The sequence below is a fragment of the Marmota monax genome, unplaced genomic scaffold (assembly GCF_021218885.2).
Source record: "Marmota monax isolate L192 unplaced genomic scaffold, Marmota_monax_Labrador192_F-V1.1 WCK01_AAM20220418_F8-fsc00076, whole genome shotgun sequence".
Lineage (NCBI taxonomy): Eukaryota > Metazoa > Chordata > Mammalia > Rodentia > Sciuridae > Marmota > Marmota monax.
Genome location: NW_026692843.1, coordinates 4,255,865 through 4,280,196, shown reverse-complemented (window position 1 = coordinate 4,280,196; position 24,332 = coordinate 4,255,865). Strand labels below are relative to the sequence as shown.

The following is a 24,332-nucleotide window of genomic DNA, read 5'->3' as shown; positions in this document are numbered from 1 at the left end:
TCCTGCACAAGTGTGAGCACACTGAGTGTTTGGGAGGTGGGAAGTGCAGTGTGAAGAATTCCCACTTGTCTTTCCAATTCACTCTCCAAAGTCTCACTGCTCTCCAGTTCACCATTACTCTGTTCTTTCCTCCGAAATATTCAGACTAACAAATGTGGCTAATTTCAAGTATGTTCTGGGAGAAAACTTAGGGGTAAGGAAATCTGCAGCCCCTGGAGGCTTAGTCCCAGGCAGCAAGACCTTCCAGGTATCAGGGAGGACCCAGGGCCTGTTGTTCTGAGCTCAAAGGATCCAATACTCTGGTAATTTTTGGAGGGGGAGGCATTTGGGGGAGGGGAGTGTGATTCATTGTGAATCCTACTAGATAGATCTCCTCTTGCCAAGAGAACTCGCCCCAGATGAGCATGTACCCAGTGGCGTCTGCAGGTGTGTATGTGTGGGGTGTGTGTGTGTGTGTGTGTGTGTGTGTAGGGGGTTCTAATTAGGTGCCTGTTTTGGACTTTTCCTAAATGTCAGCATGCAACAGACCAGGCCAGCACTTCCACTGTGACCTCAGGCTGCTAGGCGGCTGGTCTGCCTTCCTATCTACATTCGGAGGGAACCCCAGGTTGACCCAGCACAGAAACGTGACTCTGACCCCCAGTATCCACAAAGCACAGTGAGAAGGTGAGAGAGGCCAGTTGCCTAGCCCCTCCCCAAATCTGTGCCTCTGGCTTTCAAAGCCCAGCTGGGCTGCGCCCTCTGGCATAGCCCGAAGCCAATGCGCAGGGTCCCCGGAGACCACTCATGAGAGAAGATATGGAGTCCCCTAACCGCCAGCTGCTCCAGAGACGTCTCAGGGGTAGACTCAACAAGTTCCTGGGCCCCGCAGCGCCGCCTGCAGCCCAAAAACCCCGAGGACTCGCCACGGTGGAGCCCCGCGCGCAGGAGGCAGCCGCCGGCGGCTCCTTCCACCTCCTCCTCCTGAAGCTCGGGCTCGGGCTCGGGCTCGGGCGTCGCGGGAGGGGGCTCCTCCACTCGCTCGCGATCGCCCACCCCACGCACGCAGCCCTGCCCGGCCCCGCGCCGCCCCCGCCCCCGCCCCCGCCCCGCGGGCCCGGGCTCCGCCCGCCTCGGTGCCAGCCGAGCGCACAGGCGGCTGGCGCGTGGCTCAGGGCGCCCTTTCCTCCGGCCGCCCGGCTCAGCGGAGTAGCTGGGACCGGGAAGCGGCTGCAAGGACTTCCCTCCTGCTCCCTCCCCCTCTCCGCCCCCGCCTCCCGGCCCCGGCTCGAGATCTCGCCGAAGACAATTGCAGTAAATGAGGACATCGGAGGAGCACGGAGCCGGGTGGCTGTGGCTGGCTCCGCCGCGCCGCGAGCGAGCGAGCGCGCGGGCGTCCCCGGAGCCGGCCGAGCCGCTGCCTCCCCGCGCGCGTCGCTGAGCGGGGCCGGAGGGACGCGAGCTGCGGCGCGGGGGCCGGCCGGGCCGGGCGGGCCGGGCCGGCGGCAGTGGAGGGGGCGGGCGGCAGGCGCGCAGCCGGCCAGGTCCCGGGAGCCGAGCCTTCCTCCGCGCGAGCCCGGCGAGCCTTGCCGCGGATGCCCTGCCCGGAGTGCTCCGTGTCGCGCCAGGCTTGCCAGGGTCCGCGGCGAGACATGCCCGATCCAGGCGCTGCACCGACCTCGACTTATCTGTAAGCAGCGGAAGGTAAGCGGAACCCCGCGTGCCCTCCGCCTGCACCCGGCGCCCGCTGCACTTGGCCACGGGCAAAGCGCCGCTGGGACAGGCGCAGACCCCGCTCGGGCGCATCTTCTCGCCCCCAAACCGGCTTCGCCGGGGCCAAGATACGCCAATTCAGCCGGGAGCAGAGCAGGCGTCGGGCGCGGGCGGGGGCAGGGGGCGAGGTTATGCAACTGCAGCTGGCACGACTGGGGGGCGTCTGGCAACTTTGGCGACCGCCAGGGAGGAGCGGGACTGCGTGTCTGTGATGTCGGTTCTAGACAAACGCCACAGCCTCGTGAGCGCCCGACAGCCCCAGCCAGGCACAACTGGGGGAACCCGGGGGCGGCCGTTTCCCCGTAACGTTTGGAGGCTTTTAAGTATTTTCCAAAGTAAAGCGAACTAGCAAGTACTGCTGATTAACTTCGGGGGGATAAGTGGGAGCCAAGGGGCCCTGGCGCCGGCCACTGAGGAGGCGCGAGCAGGAGCAAAGGCAGATACCCACGTGAAATGCCCGTCTCCTCTGCTCACTGGCTCGCTTGGGTTGGCACCTTCCCGGGGCTGCAGGGCTGGGGTCTGCGCCCGCGGGGCTTTCGGATGCCTGACATCCAGAGTCTGACCGGCACAGGCGTGGGAACCCAACCAATGCTGCAGGTTGAGCAAGCTAGCTAGCAAGCGGGCGAGCCGGCGCTGAGCAGGAGGGAGGAGGCAGCCCACGGGCCAGCCAGAGGCCCGGGCCATGCCTGGAGCCCAAAGTCAAGAGCAAGAGTCTGCATCTTGCTGGTTCATGCCCAGGGTTCCTGGCTGGTATCTCCACTGCTCTAAAAAAAAAAAAAAAAAAAAAAACCTATCCTGTGACCTCAACATTCTACTACCCAAAATATGCCACAGGGAGATTGAGTCAGTGATCAAGGGAGGCCAAGAGTGGGGGAGGAGGGGCACTCCTGGAGTAAATAAGCGAGAAAATGGGTGCCTTTTGCTCATCCTCAGAACAGGACTCAGTCCATTTCCCTCTCGGGCTGCAGGTCTGGCCTGGGGGGCTGAGCCAGAAGCAGCAGTAAAGCAGTTCAATTTGACCTTGTCTGCCTGGGCACTGAAATTCTTCCGAAGCATCCTGAGGTGAAACTGGCAAGAGTGGGAAGGAACTTTGGGCTAGCCCTGCCTTGGCCAGGGACCAAGTGATCACTTCAGATCTCAGCTCAGGCCAGCAGAGGGTCGAGGTCAGCGGCTTAGAGGTTTTCCCCTGGACAAGGACTTGCTGGGGGATTAACTTTCCGTATCCCAGTGGCAGGACTGTCAAGGTTACAACACAGGGGACTTGATTAAAAAATACCACTCATATCACAAGACATGGCCATCCCTGGTCAGTAGTGCACATATGAAAATAGTCTGACCTTATTTAGCTTACACTCAGATTGAGCAGAAAGTAACCACCGTTTCACTCTGCAGAGGCGTAAAGTGAGGTTTCACTTTTCACATTGTGCTATTTATTACATTCATATCCTGTTGAATGTTACTTTTCAAAGTTCATATTTATCTTTGCATTTTTTTTTTGCAAGAATGATGGGCAGACACACACGAGCCACTCAAAAGAAGAAATGGAAGTCCTGCCATCTGCATGCTTCACCAGATATTAATAATTTACTCTCCATGTTTACTACTTACATTAGATGGCACTGCTCCTCACGATGGGTTTTATCAGAGGCACATTTTGGGGAAAAAAATTCTAGCACAGCCATCACTAATTGCATGATTTTGCATAAATTAGGTTAGCTACAGAGTTTTGTTTTCTTCTTGACTAAATTCATCATTTCCTTAAAAAAGATGGAATGATTCAGTTTAATTTCTTTAGCTAATGGAAGAGCTCTACTAAAAAACAGGATGCCCTTGAAAAGCAGAATATGCCTTTAAACTTATTACAGTTGCCACGACTTTCTGTTTCATTATTGTGATTTTCATTATCCTGTTGAGAAACAGAACTACTGGTCAAGAAATAGGATACAAGGCAAAAGCTGGAAAGCTCCATGTTTGCTCAAGGAGCTTTCAAAAGCCCTATAGAAAGCTGGAGACTCCATTACTTGGTTGACTTTGGCGGGGGTGGGGGGGGGGTCCCTCTGTTTTGCCATGATCGTTTCCCCCCACAGCAGAACAGGGATTTTCCTGTCTTTTGTTCCTCTCTCTGTAGGAAGAAATTTAAAATAAATAATAAGTAAATAAATGAAAGATTTGTACGTGAAAGGCATCCCTCTTCAAGGAAGACTCCTACACATGGAAACAAGCAGCAAATAAAAATGAAGCTCAGAAATCAGAGTCAGCCGCAGAGGAGTACGGCTGGACACACTCATTCTCGTAACTAGACATTTGTATTCTCTTGTTTGCTCCAACCCATAGTTCTTGCATTTGGAGATACGACTGAACTCTCCTGTATGAGAAGCAGATTACTTATGTCGGGGCCAGACTGCTTCTCAGACAATGACGACACAGAGGTGGTCACAGCCACATCACAGGGCAGCAGTTCTGTGGACAGGCATCCACACAGAAGGGAAGTGACCTGCCCACCAGGGATCTTTATTCTCAGACCACAGGCCAACCCCCAGACACCAGAGCACATCAAGGATGCATTCGCCATGTCATTTGGGCAAAGCACAGTAGTCCTGGGAATGGGAGGTCAGAAGGACTCCCCACAGGAAATGAGCTTTGCTACTTGAAACACCCACCATAATTCCACCAAGACCTACATTCCCCCAACCAGAAATTAGCTGACATAATTTATGAAGCAGACCCTTTCTAGTCTCCTGACATATTTAATTTTAATATTTCATAACATTATGGAGTGACTTCAATATTTTAAAGCACAATTTAATATGATTGATGTTACATGGCAACATGTGCATTTCCATGAAGTTCCCATACAAACATTCAGAGAAGTCTTGATCTAAATCTAACCTTGATCCAATCTTAACATAAATGTAGTGAAACTTCACAACTTTTAATTCATTTATTTAAAAAAAAATCTATCTTATGTTTTAAGGACAGAATACAGATTTGGAACCAGTGGTAGGGATCCTGAGAGACTTCATAGAAACAAGTCAATTGGACATCTGTGCTAAGCAACAGGCCACACAAGGGGTACTTTGAACCTTTGGACCATGACTTAAAATGTGTCCATTTTTGATCCGAAAGATGCTAAGGTATCTCCAGGAACCAAGAACCTTGCCTCTCAGAGTAAGAAACAGTCTAACTTCATCTCTGGGTCCTGAGACAGTCTCTTCCAGAGACCCCTCTACTCTAACACATGAAGACATTCAGTATGAATTTGAGTCAATAGGCACCTCACACTTTTTCAAACCATGAGTGAGGTGAAGGACTATGGTACAAAGACATCATCAAGTTACAATCCAGTATCTAAGTAAAAGAAACATTCTAACCTGGCTTTATGCTGAGTACATATTCCCAACTCTACTGGTACCGAGAGAACTGAGCTCAAATATAGAAAAGCAGATATTAGGGACAAGAAGGAATTATATATCTAAATTACTCTGTAAACCTCATGGCTAATGCCATGTTCTCAGGGATTTGGAAAGAACTCTTTCCAAAGTCATTATTTGTAAATATTGCTTTTATGGAGTACAGTACTGGTAATTCGGTCTGTTGTATGTCCATAGACTTGCTTCTTTACCACATCCTGATGTTAGGAAGTCTGAGAAGAAAAGACCAGAGAGACATCCATTGTTGCACTGTGTATACGCACATCAGTTGCAGGATTTCACCCAGTAGAGTGGTCAAGAAACTTATTTAAAAAAAAAAAAATCCTAACAGCATGTCAAAATGAGGGCTGAAGTTCATGTTTCAGTCACAATGGAAAATTCCAATTCAATCCTTAATAATCTAGCCTTGGGCATAAAATGAAATGCAGTAAACTATAGCATATGAGGGACATGAGAAGGAGGCTATGGAATGTTGAAAATATTACAAGCAGATTTGCAAATAAACTTTGCTTTCTCTCTACTTCTGAGCTCTAGAGAAAAAGAGAAGCAGGGCAGGCTAGACAGAGGGGCTGACCTCCTGTCAGCTGCTCTGTGCAGGGACCCCATCAGGAACACCCTACCCACGGCAAACCTTAATGACACTCAACAACCTCGGAGCTACTAGGCCATTCCATTGGTGATGTGCTACAGCCTCCTTCTCAAGAAAAAGTCTATATTGGTCACTTGTCCATTTAAAAAAATCTTTTTTCCATGTGTTCTTGGTGGTTAGAGTCCAGGTATCTCATACTTGAATTTTGCTTCACAAAATCTGCTTATTTGTTTAAATAAATGACGTTGGCATCCTTGGGAATGTAGTGAAGCTATAAAATTGGACTCTTAAAATGGGGTAGGCATAGAGAAGGGGGATTGATGTGCAGGGGGCTCTATTTGGAAAGGACTTCACATTTACTGGATTGTACTGAGGCCTGGCAGCAGTGGCCTCGGTGCTTCAAGATTGAAAGAGAGGTCCTCAGGAAGTGCAGGTACACGAGGAGGACAGGAGGTGGCAAACCGCTAAAGAGTCCCAGAGGGAGAGGCAGGAATGGCGGCTGCAAGGAGAGTGTCACCCTGACTGACAGGAGGGTGAAGGTTGACCTGGGCCAGGCACACAGATGTCCTGGGGCTTGAGCCAGCTGTGGTGATCAGAGCAGGAGATTTACAAGGAAGGGTGACAGGTGGCTTTGGGCATGGGTTTTGGCTTTGGAGGGTGGGGGAAATAGGTTGAAACCAATTTGAGGAGAACCAGCAGGACAAAGAGAGGCCTCTGTCCATCGACTGTTTTGAACAGGAACGTACATTATCAGAAGATTGCCAAAGGGACGGGAGGCTGGCTGCAAAGGTGTCACAGATGGGACTGACTGGGGCCCAAGGAGACTGATGGTGTGGGATGAGTATAAGGGGACAGTATGAGAGACGGATCTCGTGGGCAAAGCTTTGTGATGTGACACATGGGTGAAGGGATTAAAGATCCCGAATAAGGCCAGGAAGCGGGTAGGTGACTGTGAAGTCCGGGAGTCAGCAGGGGGAAACACATTGTTGATTGTTACAGATTTTCATATGAGTTTTTGACTGGAAATGGTATCTTAAAAAATAAGTTCCTCATTGTCTCTTATTCCCTAGAACTTCTGTGAGGAATGCTTTCCATTGGGGAAAAATGGGCCAAGGGATTCTCAACACAATGAACTTCTTAAAGGACAAAGCATAACACTATCTAGTAACAGGTGCTTTATAAATATTTAATGAGGCTATTAACAGTAAACCTAGTCAGTGATTTTGCTAGGAATTCAGGGAATCCTGAATGGGAAATAATTGTTCTATTCATTTCAAGTTCTACTTTTTTTTTTTTCTTTTGTAGTAGGAATAAGCAGGAAGGATCAGGAGGAGGAGGTGGTAATGGAGATGGAGAATCAGGCCTTACATCTGGCCATGTAGTATCTAGAAAAGGAAAAAAGTACCCAAGAACTGGGTTTTCTATCACCAAACAACCACAGGAATTTCTTTTGGTAAAAATTCACGTGGGTAGAAGCTGAGCTTTTAAAAAAAGAATGTCTGAATTTAGTGACTCGGTGTCAGATTAAAAGAAACAAACGAGAGGTGGGAAAATACTATGCCCTGATCAGAGGGGAAGATGCTGGCAGATTGATTGGAAAGGCATTTTTGCTAGAGCTCTACCCCAAACCTGGAGAGTTCACTGGGCCACCTGGAGACACCTGGATACCTGCCTCTCAGCCTTGACCTCCCATCTCAGTTTGACATTGTGACATCAATTCCATTGATCTCCGTGCTAAACCCATCAATTTGCCACTCTTTTTTTTTTTCCTTCTTCTTTTTAAATCAATACTAGTGTGGTGCATACAGATTTTCCCATTTTCCTTGTTGAAACCACTGGGCACTAATGGCTAATGTCCAGTTAATCGTGGACTTGAAAATCCCATAGCTCCCATCATGGGCTGGATTCGGTGCCAAAAGGAGCTCCTGATTTAGCCCACGTGTGAATGCAGACAGTTTGAAATTAAAGACATATGGAAAAGAATCAGTTTCTGAAGCTGAATTTTCCATTCCATTTCTTGGGCCATTTGAGGGCCCGATGGCAGCCGTCTTCCCAAGGATTCATTGTGTGTGTGTGTGTGACGGGAGCTGTCAGCTTGGTGGCTTTGCTGCGGCAGTCACACCCTCCTTGCTTTGGTCCTGCTATTTGTATTTCCTCCACCGAGTGCTGCTTCTCCTATGTCCCTGGCTGCACCCCCCACTCCACCAGCCACTTGCCCTGTGTCCTTGGCCAGGAAGCCTGACTGTTCCTGCCTCGGTTTCCCCAGCTGTATCAACATGGTCATTTTTTCCTCCAAGGGTGTGTGCAAAATGAGATGTCGGAGCACGTGGGCAGTGAAGAAGGGTACCACCCCCAGAGTGGACACCCTGAGTGCTGCCTCTTACTCTCAGCTTTACTCTCCCAAGCTGTGTCACTTGCTCAGGATTCTGGAAGGACCCCAATTCAAAACCAAGCAGCTAGTCTGTCAACTGCAGTTCTTAAGGACTGCAGCCAGCAATGACCAGGCCAAGGAATCAGCCTCCAGTGACAGCATACTCAGTGGATGACCTTGAGCACCCCCTTACCAGTTTATAAAGCCAAAGGAAGACATTCAGGGAAACACTAGTACAGTGATGGTAACCCACCTCCAACCCCGACCTGTGCTTGAGAAGGCCTGTCCCACCCACGGAATTCCTGGAAAGGGACAGAAGCTAGACGTTACACATTTTCAACGAGAAACACAACACTAGCACCCTGCAAAGCTGTGGCATGCCCTGTTCATGCTGTAGACCTGCCCAGTGAGTTCACTTGGACTATGCCATCCAGGAATCAGTTCACATGGAGAGAGACCTGAACTTTAAGCTGTAACAGTGACTGGTCACTAGTTTTACTCTTCTGCACTGTGCATCCACTTGACTGCTGAGGCACAAGTCAGGCCCAATAAAGCCACAGAAAACACGAACTGCAGCCCCCGCACAGGGTCTGCTGGCATTGGCCACAACACTGGACTCAGCTCCAGATCCACTCTAGAAAAAATATGGAAGGAGCCAGCACTCCCTGCCCACCTAGGACATTCACTGCGTCTTTTGGTCACTATTTCTAGGTACCTTTTATGGGCAATGTGTTACTTTAAGCTTTGGGAATATGGCAGGAAATAGAAAAAAAAGGGGGGGGGGGTCGTGGAAGAAAAAAATGTGTAGACTTGTAATTCTTTCTTATGAATGTGTTATTAAAATTACTTAAGAAGTTTAAAAATATATATATACTGCTACTCATTCTCCATCCCCCAGAAATTCTGACTGACCTGGGTAAGGAGGGAACTAACACTGTTTATTTCTTACCTTTTAATGGATTTGTTCCCTGGCCTCCAAGTGTGGCATTCCAGAGAGCAGGGCTGGGGCAAAGCCCTAAGACAAATGCCAGTGTCCCTCCTTCCTGTGGAGGACAGCCACCCTCCAGACTTCCCTGTCTCGCAGGCAGGAACTGCTCTCTTTAAACACATGCCCGCAAAGAGACCCCCGGCTTCCACTTCTTCCCTTGGCTTCACGAAGGCCAAAGCACAGAAGGGGCATTGGGGGTCTGGGGAAGATCTATGCTTTCAGTTTATAAAAATCCTGTTAGGACTCTGAAGTCTGCAGAGAGTGTTCACAGACCCTCTTCCTCACCGGCGTGTGGACTTCTGTTCAGGAGCCACAGTCTCCCGCTCCGGTTCTCAGGCTCCCTTTCCCATGATCTGTGGGAAGAACAGGGCCTCTGATCGGGAGACGCGGCGGGGGTCTGGGAATGGGAACCTGGACCCTTCCTTCAGTTGACACTGGAGCTCCCTGTGTGCTGGGTGCTTCCTGCCCTCAGATGGCCGCCCTAGCCTTGGGTTTGATGTGCCCCAGGATCAAGTCCAAGTTCCCTTACTGGACAGGAGCAGAGAAGGTTGCTGCAACTCCTGCGAAGAGCAGCCAGGAGGCTGATGGCCGTGGTTCAAGGCCATCAAAACCCTACTGGCCGTCCTGGCGGTCACAGCGAGCGGGATGCACCCGTTTGGCTGCACTGGCTCCCGAGTCTCCCCTTCCTCTCCTGACCATGTGTGGCCAGCTCTGGCTGTCTGTCTGTGCGTGTCTCTGGACCCACTTTCCCCTCCCATTCACGTTCTCTGTGTCCCCATTTCGCTATTACTTCCTGTCCACATTAATCTTCATGGACAAGAGTAGCACGGAGTTATATTTCTAGGTATCGATTTCACTTACTGGTTATAATTACACATTTGCTGTTCTCAATTCAAACTATGCAAAACGGAAGTTCTTTCGTTCAAACCTCCGTGCGCCTCTGAAGCCCCTGGACTGCTGGGGTGCGCTGGCCCTGTGCTGCTTCCTTCTCCTGTGAAGGTCAGCGCCTCCTCCTCCACGGCTGCGGCGGAGTGTGGAAAGGTGCCACACTCTAAAATGTTTGCTTATTCCAAGCGATTGAGGTGTTTGAATTAAATTCATAATTTATTTTATCACTGCCACATCTGATTCCCAAGAAGAAAGTCAGATAACATAAGAACAAATCTACAGATAATGCCTAGCAAGTCGCATTTCCCACAACAAAACCCTGACGTGCTTCGTGACAAAATATGAAACACGTTTCTGGGCCACCTACTCATGTTTGAGAGCTTGTGTGGCATCGATTCTTTTTCTATCAGTCAGCACACAAGCAAATTCATACAAAAACCTAACTCCAGATAATTGGGCCAAGATTCAGAAGTTAAAGTCTCTACATATCAATTTACCTAAAATCTAATGAAACTCTATCATTCTCCTTTCTTCTTCCTCCCCATGCTTCAGAATACAGCATGTTCCTTCTCACCTGGGCATCCAGGCAAGGTAGAAAGGACCCTCGGAGACCACTAATACGGCACACCCACTGGGAGCCTTCTTTTTTTAATTTTTTTTTTTTTAGTTGTAGTTGGACATGATATCTTTATTTCAGTTATTTATTTTTACATGGAGCTGAAGATAGAACCCATGGTCTCACACGTGCGAAGCGAACACTCTACTGCTGAGCCCCAGCCCCACCCCGCCCCGGGAGCCTTCTTGACACAGCCACGCAGATCACACTCTTAAATCAACAAGCAAGGGCTGAAGGATGGCTGGGCACAGGGGAGACAGGTGCTTGCAGGGACCTTGTCCTCACAGCACTCATGTCAGCGTTCAGGAGAGAGAACTGGCAGACAGCAAGGCAAACTGGCATGTTCTTTGGGCCTGCTGCCGAGCGCCTCCCCGGGGAGGCAGCCCTCCCTCCCAGGAGCACCCTCAGCTCCAGTTCCAGGCCTCCAGAGCCCAGCAGCTGATTCCTGCACACATGTGCCTCTCCCCACGGGACCACAGCGGAGCACTGCGTCTCTTTTTCCTCGGGGTACCCAGCAGGGGCTGGCGTCAGCTGAGACACTGAAGTGCTAGTCACTGAGGACCTGAAGGAGCAGAAGAGGACTGCAGAAGCCGGCGGAGGCCAGACTACCTCTGAACCATCAGAGAGGCTGTCCACGGGCGCGGAAGTCAGGCACAGTCCTGGAAAGCGAGCCAGAAGAAGAGGGGACACGGCGTGGGGATGAGCATGGCATGTTCTGGAGACCCTGGGAGGGACTGTGTCCCTTCAGCAGATGGAGCATGATTGAGTTGTACTGAGAGGTCTAGAGACACAAGCAGGGAAGAGTAGGAGACTGAAGACCGGCTCTCTTCTTGGAAGTTCTGCCAAATAGGGATCTGCAGAGAGGACAGGTGTGGGGCCCCGAGGCTGGACAGGCAGGACGGCAGATGCAGGGCAGGGGCAGGAGAGGCAAGAAGGTTGGGACCAGGGTGGGAAAAGTATGAAGACAAAGGAAGAAATCAATAGGAGAAGCAACAGGAAAGAAAAAAAATCAATGGGGTGTGGGCGGTGAGTGGATATGGGGAATTAAACCAGGAACAATTAACCAGTGGTTGGCAGCAGCCATGAGGGCATCCTCAGAATCAAGGTCCCAAAAGACCCCACTCTTACAAGGTAGGGATGTGTCTCGATCCCAGGCCCTCCTGCCTTTAACCCTGAGCACCTGCTCCAAGCTCAGCAGAGGACGTTGTGCTTCTGGGTTGAGTACTGACCACTCTTGGCTCTTAGGCCATCATACTGTGTGACCATCTCCCAGGAAGGACCACAGCATCCTCTTCTGGCTGCCAGAGACACTACTTGGGTTTTCCCGAGCAAGGGGACAAACCTTTCAAGACGCCAGAGTGGATGCCGCGAAGGAAACATGTGATGGCCTGTTTTCAAAAAATGGCTGATGGTTGTTATGCACAGATGACCCCCAACTGCTGTTGGTCTAGGAAAGAATTAAAGAGCCAGACCTGGAAGAACAGAAGGTGACACCGCGCCGGATGAGGGGTGGAATTCATTTTCAGGAATAAACCATGACAACTCTTTGGTTGTCATTGTCTAAAGTATACAACATCCACACCCTGTTTTGCTTACTTTCTTTCCTCCCCACCACCAACAATGACCTTGTACATTCTGAACATCAAAACTTCATCCTACGTGCACCTACAACTAGGCATGATCGGTCACTCTGCTCAGAACAGTCCCTGTTTCCACATCTCGAGGAATTTACTGTGCACACCCCCTTGGCCTGCCTAAGTTTTGCCTAGCCTGATGGCGTCTTTCTCCAGGATGATGACCCATTCCTGAGGTCTCCTTCACTGCCCATCAGCTCCAATAGAAGGGGAAAAGGTCTCTCACTTCAGGTGGCTCTGAATTCATGTTCTGTTGTTCAATTCTAGATTAAATCATCCCCACATCATTTGTAGTCCACGAATCAAGAGGAAACCTCAAGAATTCAAACCAGACAGTCCTTCCACACAGACCACCAACATCAGCTCCCAATATCCTGGTCAGGATTGTGCACATGGTCTCCTGGGGCAGGATGTCTTCTCCTCATTCAGCTATTGGCTTATAAATAGAACCCTATTCCAAGAGTTGCTCATGGCTCTTTCTTCCTGGCTGAGCTGTCTCTGCAGTAAACCCAGAGCTACACAAAGAATTGATCAAACCAAGAAAAATAACAGTGGGCAGGGATCCTTCTGAAGGTAATAGGGAGACACTGGCATGGCCTTGCCAGAAAGAGAGATTGCATCTTGAACTCGGAATGATTTCAACCAACTTGGAAGCAGAAATGCTGCCCTGGGTGTTCCAATATGGTGTCCTAAGGTCAAACTGAGAAGCAGCAGGAAAGCCATCCTTCTTTAACATAAGTCATTTTTAACGCCCCCCCCCCCAAATAGTTCTAATTTTAGTTTCAGCTATGTCATGAATCAAAACATGCCATTTAGTAACGATGTATATATGTGTGTATACATACATATAAGCATACATACATACATGAGTGTGTGTGTGTGTGTGTGTGTGTGTGTGGACTCAGCACAGTCAATAGCAAGGCAAAGTGCTCCCCATGTCCACTGCAGGATTGTCTGCCTGTTTTCATGGGAGTGAGAATTCCGTACAGTCTAAAGTGGAGAGGCCACTTCTTTGTGTCCTATCAACTCTTGCTAACTCAAACCTCTTCTGGACCCCAAATGACCATCCAGGGAATGGGGGCAAACAGGACACTTGTGATGGTAATCTAAGTGTACCTCTCAGCTCACTGAGAACTACAGTCCTGTACCCCACCGTCTCGGTGACTGTCAGGCTGATGGGGGAGGCCAGAGGAGATAGAAAATCAGTTCCTTTTACATCCTTATGGGTGATTTGGATGAGTTGTTGGAATCAGATTTACTGAACTCTTTTTGGACATTATTAACAAAGCTAACTGCTGCATATGAGGTTAATTTTTTACATTGATGTAATGTCTCATTTGGAGGAGGCATTTTTTTTCCAGTGGATTTTCACCAACATCATAAAATTTTGCTAATTCATTTCCAGTAATTTAGATTCCGTGTGGACAGCGGATGAGCAAAGGTTAACGTCAGTATAAGCTGGAGCTCAAAGAACTAAGTAAATAGTGAGACATAAATGAAGAGGGAAGTCTGCCATTTTCTGGTCCTTCTAAACCTCCATCCAAATCCAAAGCATCCGTCCTTGGCAGATGGGATCCACTCTCAGGGGCAGGCCAGTGTACCCCTCTGTGGCCATGGGGGTTTTACACAGGTGGCCGACATAATTGATGCTGGGATTTTGCTGGTTAAATGTGTGTTCTTAAATCAGAAACAAGAATGAACCGAGGCAGCACCTACGATGGTTTCTCTTCTGCCTGAAACTTGCTTTGAGCTCCAGGAATTTCCCTCTTCCCAACTTCAGACTTGATGGTCATCAGTTCTGAAATACCAAGGTTTCACCACGGTACTCCACACACCTAGAGAACAGGGCAGGGCTTCCATGCGAGTCCTCTGATGGAAGCTCTGCAGCTAGAGCTCCCTCCATGCTCGATCTCAGGAAGACACTGAATTCATTCAGTTACCCTTGTTCAGTGCTCTGAATCAGCAACCTCTGAAGAGAGAACAAATGTCTGGAAAATATCCTTTGAGTGTTATTGAAGGAAATTAAACTGGATCATGAATCTCACTAAGGCACAGTCCAGAATCTATAGCAGGTAGTGTTGCCTCAAGGAAAAACAACTCCCACTTCTGAAGAGTCAACTGGTACCTAGAAAACAGGTCTCTGCGTCAGTTCCTTCACAGCACAAGTTCACTGAGCGACAAGACCTTCCACACTGGGAGCTGTGATTTCAAGAACAGCACAGCCGTTCTCACGACTCGAGACTCTCAGGCATGCCCTCAGCATGTGGACTGAAATGCTGGCCCAGTTAACCTTTAACTCCAGCTCTAAGGTGTCTCAATAGTGGGGAAGCCACTTGGAAAACCAATAATTTCCCACAGCTCCTGGTGACACTCATCCGACCACTTGCTAAGCTTTGGGGCTATATCAGAGGCCCTGGGCTTCCTTCTGGCCTGCCTTACCTAGGAGTGGACGGTGTCAGGACACACGCACCACATTCCAGAGCCAGCCTGGAATGCTGTGAGTCCATGCAGACATGGGAAGAACAGACATCATCCCAGGGAGGGCCTCCCTGTGAGCCGACAAAACCCCCTGACTTCTGCAGATTAGAAGTGCAGATGACAGACAGGTCAAGTCCATCCTATTTCTAACTAAAAATCAATTGCAGATCCCTTCCTTTGAGTAATTTCTCTTGAAAACTAACATACCTTCTGCTAAATACTCTCTCAGTCACCTGCACATGTGTATGACACAGGTACACACACATGTGTGCACACACTATTTTAAGATTCCTTTTTTTCCCTTTTCAGGGCTTCCTCAAAACAATGAAAGGTAACCTTTGGAGACTGCCTGCACCCAAATCTAATCATTTCTGGGTTTTTCTCATTCAGACACAAGTGTTCATGCTTGCAGAGACCTGCTTAAAGGTGAGCACAGCCTCTGCCGGGCTTTAATTGGCAAACTAAGGCAACCACACTGAGCCTTCCTCTACACCCCCAGAATTGGAAGACATACACAAATATATATCTTAATATCACCACAATGTTCTGGGTTTTTTTTTTTTCCTGGTAAAATTTGGTGGACTACTTTCTTGTACCTAAACATTATTTCATAAGTGGTTTTCTATGACACTAAATAATCTCTATAATTATCATTTTAATGGCTGCGCAGAGCGAATGTACGCCATAATTTACTTAACTGTTTACCTATTGTTAGGCATTTAGCTGCTTCCATTTTTCACTGCTTTAACTTGGGATGAACATTTTTATATAAGCTATGAATTTAAGCAGCATGCAAAGATGACTCTCCATCACTAATCTAAAAATACAGGGTTTATATATTTACAACTCACATTTGATTATGAAAGTTAATGAGAGTAATTAAGACATTTATATTCTAAATAGCTCCTCACTTCCTAGTGCTCCCTGAGCCTGACGGGCTCCACCATGACCGGCCACGTTCACCTCAATATGCATAGTCCAGTGAATTCTGAACCTCGATTTCCTTAGGAAAAATAAACTCCGAATCCTACTGCTATAGAGCCAAGGGATTCCAAGGACCAGAGGGCTCTAGGGGTGACCCTGCCAAGGCAAGCCGTTGTTCCAAGTCCCGCATGGGTTTCATGCTCACTCCAAACTTAAAGGGCAACCCTCCCTCAGTCTGTGCTCTGGGCTAGATGTGTTCCTGGGGTCACCTTGCCTAACCTGAACACAGGTGCATCATGGGAACAGGCCAGGGACACTGCTTGAGGAGCTTCCACTTTTGATGTTGACCACAGGTGACTTCAGGTGACAGATTCCCTGCTTGAGGATAGTGGTTCAGGTGTGTGGGCTTCACACAGACTCTTGCAGCCTGCTATCCGGGCGGTTCCAAGCAGGTTACAAAAGAAAATCTTATGCCTCAGTCTACGGTGTGAGGATGACGCGCCCCACGAGGCTGCCGTGGGGGCAGAGTGAGAAAACGCAGAGTGAGGTGTGCCCGGTAGTGCTGGCAGTTCTTGAGGACACAGAAGTACGTGGCCTATGTGCACATGAGCCCGGCAGGGTAACGTGATCTTCTCACCCGCTGACGGGGTGCGTGAAGGAATCGTGAAGGAAGGGTACCACTGGTCCCCAGGACAGCCTTCTGTGGGGTCACCTTCCTCTTTCAGGACAAAACCACCATGTTAATATAACCACAATAAGTCTGAGTCCCCAGTACACTGTAAAGAAAGAGCCTGCAAAGACGAGTCCACCTTAGAAATTCCTAAGGTCCAGGATAATTCCATCTGAAAGCTTTAGAAAATGTCATCCAGCCATCAAAAGGAAGCCCTAGCCTATCTGCAGCGAAAATAATCAGCCACACAGGTCCTTAGCTGTCTTCCCAATCGGAGCAATCAGCACCATTCAGTACTACGGCTCCCAACCAACCAAGCTGGCCAAAAGTCCTAAGTATTAACCATCGTTTTTACTAATACGGAAATGATGTCTATGCACTTAGCAACTCTGTAAAGCAGAGAAGAGCTTAGAATGTTCTTTTTATTATTATTATTGTTTTGCCACTAGCAATTAATTTCTCTGATTTGTTTTATGAGTTTGATGGTTGGGTCCAACATTCAGAATATCTTTCCAAACCAGTAGAGTGATGTAAGAACATTAGTTCAGTGCAGTTCCCAGCAAATGGTGATGATGAATAGCAGGGAAGGACAAACTTATTCAGACACACATTTTTCAGTAGTGGCAGGGAAAAGGCTGAAAAATTACTAGTAAATTGCTTCTTGTAAAAATGCTCTCTCTTTCAAATTTTCCCTAGCATGAAGGTCTTCTGCAGAATGATGGCACAATCCGTCCTGACACCCCCGGACGACAAAGGCAGTTAAAAGATGAATATGAGATAAGATTGAGGGTTGAGAGTTCATTTTCTTATTTTACCCACCTCCTCCCTCCAAGTTTCCATGCTCCACCCCAAACCACGCTATTCTGTGTGCATCTTTTTAACCTGTAGGAATAAGTGCCTCTAAAAGATATCTCTTACCTCCCCGAGCAGGCTTTCCCTGCCCCATCCACCATGCGTAATCTAGGCCTTTGCAGAATGGAACGGGGTTATTGATGGGTCTCTGGACTGTTCCTTTTTCTTCCCTAGCTTTCTACAACTGTCCTGTTGGTGGAGTTTCAAGTTACAGAGGTCTCCTAATATCCCCAGCACCTGGTAAAGCACCAAAGCCTTTTTGCTTTCTCTGCAAGCCTTGCCTTTCGGGACATCTGGGGAATGATGGAACGGAGCCTGAGGCATTCAGGGCTGAAATGGCTGGAACAGTGGTCTGGGCTGGGATGGTTTTGCCCCCCAGGCTCATTCTGCAATGCCTAGAGACATTTCTAGCTGTCACACCAGGAGGAAGGTGTGCTGCCTCCAGGGAGTGGGTTGGAGTCAGGGCTGCTGCTGGGAACACTTTGCTCTGTGCTGGAGAGCGCCTCCAACAACAAGCTGCCTGGCCCGCCACGCCAGTCCTAAGCAACTGAGGACCCTAGCCTGAGCTGAATCAGATGCTGCAGAGATTACTTTCTGTTACCTCAAACACGATTAGCAGTTAGTTCGTGGCATAATGTAGGAAGAACTTGATTTTTCTGAGCCCTTCATTCAGTAAGCACTGTTGTTGGTCTGCAAGGTGCCAAGACCTTGTTGGTCCAAATGCAGAGGTCAGCTTAACAGAAGACCCTACTGTAGAGAAGGCCAGGAGTGTAACACACTCCCAGACAGGGGTTGCGAAGTTTTCTCTCTTCTTCCCCTGAACTGGCCTGTGAGGCTGACTAAGGATGTGGGGAGGCGTTGGACCTCTGTTCCCTGGATGCCTGGGTCCATTAGAATTAGTGGAGGTGGGTATGGTGGATCAGAACTTTGTTCCAAGCTGTGCTTCTTCCTTGCTGTGTGATGCAAAATAAGCAATTTAAACTCTCAAAACTCTAGTTTCCTCCTTGAAATGGGAAGGGTGGCATTGACCTTCAGGGACATAGACTTCCATACATAGATGAGTAGAGGTTCTGGCCCACAGGTTCTGGCAGTTGGTGCTACAAGTCTCTGGGCTGGGTCCACAGGCTCCAGGACAGTGCCTGAGGTCTGTCAACACTTGGCCCCAGCCACCAGCATTCTGCACAGGACCCTCTCCTGGGCCCTCATGGCTTCACTGTACGCTTCTCAAAACAGTGGAAAAGTAAAACCTAGGCCCCAAACAACACAGTGAACTGTATTTTCTTGCTTTAAGTTCAGCCTTCAGAAAACTTATTCCACGTACAATAAGCAGCTGTAGATCTGCCTAATAAAGTGAGGGCATTTCACCCACTGGTGTTCCCCAAGAGGACTCATCGGCCACCTGCATCTTTTTAGCTGCATTTAATAATTCAGCCCAGGATGAATTTGCATGATTAACATAAAGCCTCGTGATTTTATTTTCTTTCAGGATTTAAGGACTAAACAACTACCATTGTTTTCATTTTCAGAGGCTGTGATCAAAACACAAAACTTGATTCTAGAATGAATAATTTCTTTTTTTTTTTAAGTATTTTTAAATACCACTCTCCATGGAATCAAAGAAAAGAGTTGCTACTGCTCTCTTTTGTCAAAGCCGGGAAACCCAAACGCCTTTTATGTGTTAACCCATGAGAAACAAGCCTTCCCTCCACAGTGTGTCCTTGATGGCACTGCCAGGCAGGTGTATGGCCAGCCCCCAAAGGGACCCACCACAGCCAACTAGATCTATTAATTTCAGTTCTTCGCCGCAGGCCCTCCTCACATATCTGCTTGGGACCTGGAATCCCAGGAAGCCCTTAAACAGCAGTTCTTTTCGATTCCAGTAATAGATTAATCACATCATCCTCCAAAAAAAAAAAAAGGAGTAAAAGCCCAGTAAGTTGTGTTTGTGAGCCATCTTCCTACAAGTGGAGACACATGTGAAGGAGAATGTGCAAGGCAGGCGAGGCAGCATCCTGGGTCCCTGATGAAGGTAGTACAACAGGTTGGTCTAACAGGGAAACATGCATTACTATCAAAAGAAAGCCCAGTGTATCCCACGTGGAAAAGCAAGCAGGCTTTAACATCTGAGAAGCAGCTCTTGCTGTGCCTGCCAGGAACTCCCCGCCGGATTTTTCTTAACAGAAAGGCTGACCTCACCTGTTTAAAAATAATTAGGGAGCCAGCAGTTGTAATTTTGGCTACAAGTCCGTACTGCCGGTGTTTGCCTGTGTATTTCTGATCCAGTGACACCTCTGTTGCTGTCTCTGAATGCAGGAACCATGGTCAGTAAGGAATCCGGCAAATGCCAACTCACAACGCCCGAGAGTGAAGTGGAGCCGGCTGCCTGCCTGGCCCTGGAGATGAAATACGCCCTGGATCCCAACCGGCAGATTAAAAAACGGAACAAAGCCCTGCAGGTGCGCTTTAAGGATATCTGCGAGGCCCAGAGTGAGCAGAGGGACACGCAGCTCTCCTCCTCCGGACAGCCAGGAGAGAAGAGGGAGGCCAAGCCCGTGTCCTGCAGAGCAGCTTATCGTAAATACATGACAGTGCCCGCACGCCGCTCCATCCCCAACGTCACCAAGAGCACAGGCGTGCAGACCTCGCCGGACCTGCGAAAGTGTTACCAGACATTCCCTCTGGACCGCAAGAAAGGGAGCCTCAAAAGCCTCCCAGCTGCAGATCCCTTCAAAAACCAAAACAATGGGTTTCTAGCAGACACCAAGGAGAAGAGTGAGGCGGGCCCCATGGAAGAGTCCCGGCCATGCATGGCGGGGCGCATTCACAAGACCACAGCCTTGGTTTTCCATTCGCATGAGCACGTGAATGCTCTGGATCAGCCTCCGGGGGTCAACTGCGCAGAGCCCTGCAGAGACCCCGGAGTGCTCAGCCATCCAGAGGGTCCTCTGCAGAACTCCTCACGGCCTCCCCCCCAAGAGCCTGCTCACCAGCTGCAGGGGCGAGCAAAGCCTGATGGGGGGACCCCAGACTCTGAGGAGCCCGCTCTGCCCGCCCATGGGAGGGTGTTTAAAACGGAGGTCGCCACCGTGTACGCACCTACCATCAGTGCCAGGGCCCCTGAGCCTGGCTTGTCAAACTCTGCTGCCGCCAGCCAGTGGTCCCTCTGCCCTGCAGATGAGGAGCAGAGGAGAGCCACACATCTCAATGGGCTGCAGGCGCCCCCGGGCTCTGCTCTGGCCTGCTCGCCCCCAGTGCAGTGCCTGTCCCCCGAATGTAGCGAACAGCCCCTAGAGACCCAGCCCAGTCCCACAGCTGTGGCGGCGGGTGAAGAATGCCAACAAATCGTGCCTCACACGGAGGTGGTGGACCTCAAGGCACAGCTTCAGATGATGGAGAACTTGATCAGCTCCAGCCAGGAGACCATCAAAGTGCTCTTGGGGGTCATTCAGGAGCTGGAGAAAGGAGAGGCCCATCGGGAAGGGTATGTATGCCCACCATGTCTAATGTCCTCTTGCAGGCCCACCACCCCGTCCATCTGTAGCCCACAAAACCCAAGTCCTTAAGGAGACCAAGGCCAGCATTTCTGTGAATGGGCTGTAGTCTAATGCCCCATGCTATAAGGGGTTACACACACTGTGTTAAAGGGACAGGACTGGTGGCACAGTCCCCTTCAGGGAATATACTCACTATCTGGGCTTGAATTCAATCTGAACCTATATTTTGAATGAACTGATGCATCTTTCCTTTTAATCTACTAGGACTAAAAGTTTATGATCTTGATAATGCGTAACACATATGCCAGTCTATACTATCTGAGTAAGAACCTATTTGCGTCTGAGGAACTATATTATGAAAGAGAAAACAAGTTCAGATGGTATTGGGAAAAGTAAAATCTGACTTATAAGCTTATAATAAATAATTGGGTTGACACTGATATTCAGGACTATACACTGTTTTATTTAACAGACAATATGCTTTTCTTTCTTTTTCTGGAGCACACACAGAAATAGTGCCCCCTCCTTCAACAGGATATGATTAGGAGACAGATGCCCATTCCCATGGGTGCCCTGTGTGTCCAGTTGGGCTGCAGAAAGAAGAGTACCAAGTTCACGGCCAACACTGTCTAGCACCTCTAAGAGCCTGCTGCACGTGATGGTCTTTTGAAGTTGAAATTGTGCAGCAGCATCTTTAATAACAAATTATCTAAAGACAGACCCAGTTGTGAGGTCCTCGGTTAGGAACCCACCAGTAAGCCAGGCATGGTGTTAGGTTGACACACTGGGTCAGTGGCCTCAGGTTCCAGGCTGCTCCTCACCAGCCTTTGGACTGCCATGCCTGCTCCTTCTCTGTGCCCTCGACCATGCCTCGCCTTGCTCCAGTCAGTGTTCTGGAGGCTGGAACTGAGGATGAGCTTGGCTGATGTGATCTGCACCCTTCCCACTGTGGGCTGCAGGAGCTGGCAGCCAGCACGGAGAAGGTCAGCCAGGCAGTGCATTACCAGGGCAGCCTGCCACCCGGGCACCAGCTCCTCAACAGGACAGGATTGCAAGCAGAGGAGAAGAAACAGCCTCTGAATTCCAAGGCAGGAGCTGAGGATGCAGGGTCACTCCAGTGGTGAGGGACCTGGTGCAGGTCTTGTCTTGGCTTCTGGCTGCTCCAGCTGAGAGCAGGGGCCTATCCACAAAACGAGGGAATGCTTCATGCCATCCCCTCTGATTTACACAGGGAAATTGCAGTTGTTGCTATTAAACAATAAGAAGCGCCAGCCAAATGTAATCTAACAGGAGATTAGGATAATCTAGCACGGTGGGATTTTCAGAAAGCCTTTGTTAATCTTGAGTTCGTGTCACCATTTCCATCCCACTTCAGTCATCTAGACTTGCGTCTGTACATATCATAAAACAACACAGGGGAGGCGGAATGTGACAGCAGAGTCCACTGATCAATAGACCCCATTCCCTTGGGAAAAACTACAAGCATAGACAGTGACTCCCAACCTGACTCTGAAGTGACTGGCAGTAACTTGAGCTAGACAGCAAATCAGAAGGAAGCCAACATAGCCAGGGGGGAAATAATCCACCAAACGGCATAAAACCAAACATGTCCACTGCTGTGCATGCTCACAGGATGTGTGCCAGGGAACCGTGATGGCTGCACACCCACAAACACCCTCTCAAAGAGAAACCAGGCTGTATTTTAGGCTCTTCCTGATGCTATTAGGATACTATGACCATTGTATTCAACAGCATCCTCCGGCTTCTCTGAGACTCTTCCTGCCCAGTGAGATGGTTTGGTTGAGTAAGACACATGCAGGTGGGATTCTGGCTCCACTGACTTGGCCTGGGCTCTACCTCCCTGTGCCTCTTCTCCTCGCCTATAATTGGAGAGGCTGATTGCCAGTCCCTTGGTGGGGAGAGGACGTATGGGTGACCTTCTCAGGGGATCCTCCCAGTGGCAGATGTCCTTGGATGGGTGGGTGTCCGCCAGTGCGTGACAGCTGGTCTTGTTGGCCAGTGATGTCAAAGACAATCATTTAGAGGCCTGCATTTGAATCCAGCATGATGAGTGCACATCCCCCATACTGGGCACACACCTCCAACCCAGGTGCCATCAGTCACATGTTGCTAATGAAACTCAAAGTCACATTAATTAATCAGTCACAATTGAAAATTCAGTTCCTCGCTCACACAGGCCACACTGAAAATGCTTACCAGGGAAATGCACAAGATGGTGCAGAGGGAGAACATGTCCCTCAACAAGAGAAGCCTTTACTCCAAACCATGGCACAGTGATGCCTGGCTGCAGGCCACCTGAGGACCTGGGCACCTTAAGTCACTTAAAAATCAATCCCAGTCCAGCTGCTGCCCCACCAGACACACTCACAGCAGAGGGCAGGTTCACACTGGTGGTCCCTACATCTGCTCTGATACCCCCACTCCCACCTCCCTCAGAGCCCTCTGGATGCAGAGGACAGTGAATCAAGTGCCAAGTCCACCATCATGATGCCCTTCCTACCCAATGCCCAATGTGGCTATAACTCAGGCGTCCACCCCTCTTTTCCACATCAGAATACTGGAGAAAGCAGCAGCTTCTGAGGAGACAGAGACAGACAAGCTCTTTCTTCACCCCCTCCTGGGCTAGGGTCACGCAGAATCCTGGGCACTGCTCTGGGGAAGGGGAGCATCTGCCATTTTTCTGATGCAGCCACAGCCCTTTCCAGCAGATCGCAAATCTTGAAAGATCACCACCCTGCTCCTCGGAGCACCTAACCAATCCCTGGAGGGTAGCCCTGGAGGTCACTTGAGAAGGTGGAATTCACTCACTTTATGCACTTGATTAAGGCTGGGAAATAGATGCCTGAGTTGCCTCTCAAGATAAAAACCAGGAAAATGCAGTAACTTTTATGTAGATTCTTATATAGTCATTTGGCAATATGAAAAGGATTGAATGACCGAGTTAAAATACCTACAATTTTCCTTGGAAAACATTCTAAGACCTAAAGTCATTAACTGTGGAGAATCCTAGAAGCTGGGTGGAGTCAACGGCTCTGCATGTCCGCCACCCCCAATGAAACCCAATAAAGAACAACCCTGGTTGAGGCCAGGCACCTTGGTTTGTCCCCAGGGTTTATTTAGGGACAAACCTTGTCCCCAAATTTCCACAGCATGCTCCAGGCTTGCCCTGGGCCCTGGGGAGCCCTAGACTGCTCTTGTGCACAGTGTTGGGACAGCTGGGGAACCCAAAGCTCTCTGGATCTGGCCAGTGGCCCTCAGCCACTTAGGTTTCTTGGAACACAGCTAATGTGTAATCTTTTTTGTAGGACTTCTTGTCACTACTGAGTTCATCAGGCAAGCTCTTCCCAGTAGTTCTTACTCTGGAGGAATTTCTGTGCCACCAGCCATGACCAATTTCAGTAGCTTCCAAATAATTTTTCATAAGAGACTCTTTGCTTAATCTCATTTGCTTGTGTAGATTTCTGCAAGGCCTCAACAGAGAAAGGTCTCATCGTAGGCAACTTACTTAGCCTCCATGAGTTTCAGCGTTGTCTTCTACCGGGCAGGAGTATCATCCGTTAAAAACGATGCCCATAAACCCTTTCCTCTAATCAGCACACGGTGGCTGGGAAGAAAGGACAGTCC

The 24,332-nt window shown here is 49.3% G+C and overlaps 2 protein-coding genes across 6 annotated transcripts in view; one reads left to right on the top strand and one right to left on the bottom strand.

The window, feature by feature from the left end:
• Dock1 (dedicator of cytokinesis 1) overlaps window positions 1-24,332 on the bottom strand; it is a 446,698-nt gene that overhangs the window by 203,234 nt on the left and 219,132 nt on the right. The window lies entirely within an intron of this gene.
• Insyn2a (inhibitory synaptic factor 2A) overlaps window positions 1,513-24,332 on the top strand; it is a 55,422-nt gene continuing 32,602 nt past the window's right edge. For 3 of the 4 annotated variants that reach the window (XM_058580743.1, XM_046448860.2, XM_046448862.2), the window contains exons 1-2: window positions 1,513-1,683; window positions 19,507-20,674. In XM_058580743.1, the coding sequence (XP_058436726.1) occupies window positions 19,512-20,674 (1,163 nt within the window). In that variant the 5' untranslated portion in view covers window positions 1,513-1,683; window positions 19,507-19,511. Of the gene's footprint in view, window positions 1,684-15,056; window positions 15,174-19,506; window positions 20,675-24,332 lie in introns of all 4 variants that reach the window. The other variant, XM_046448861.2, reaches the window with a different exon arrangement.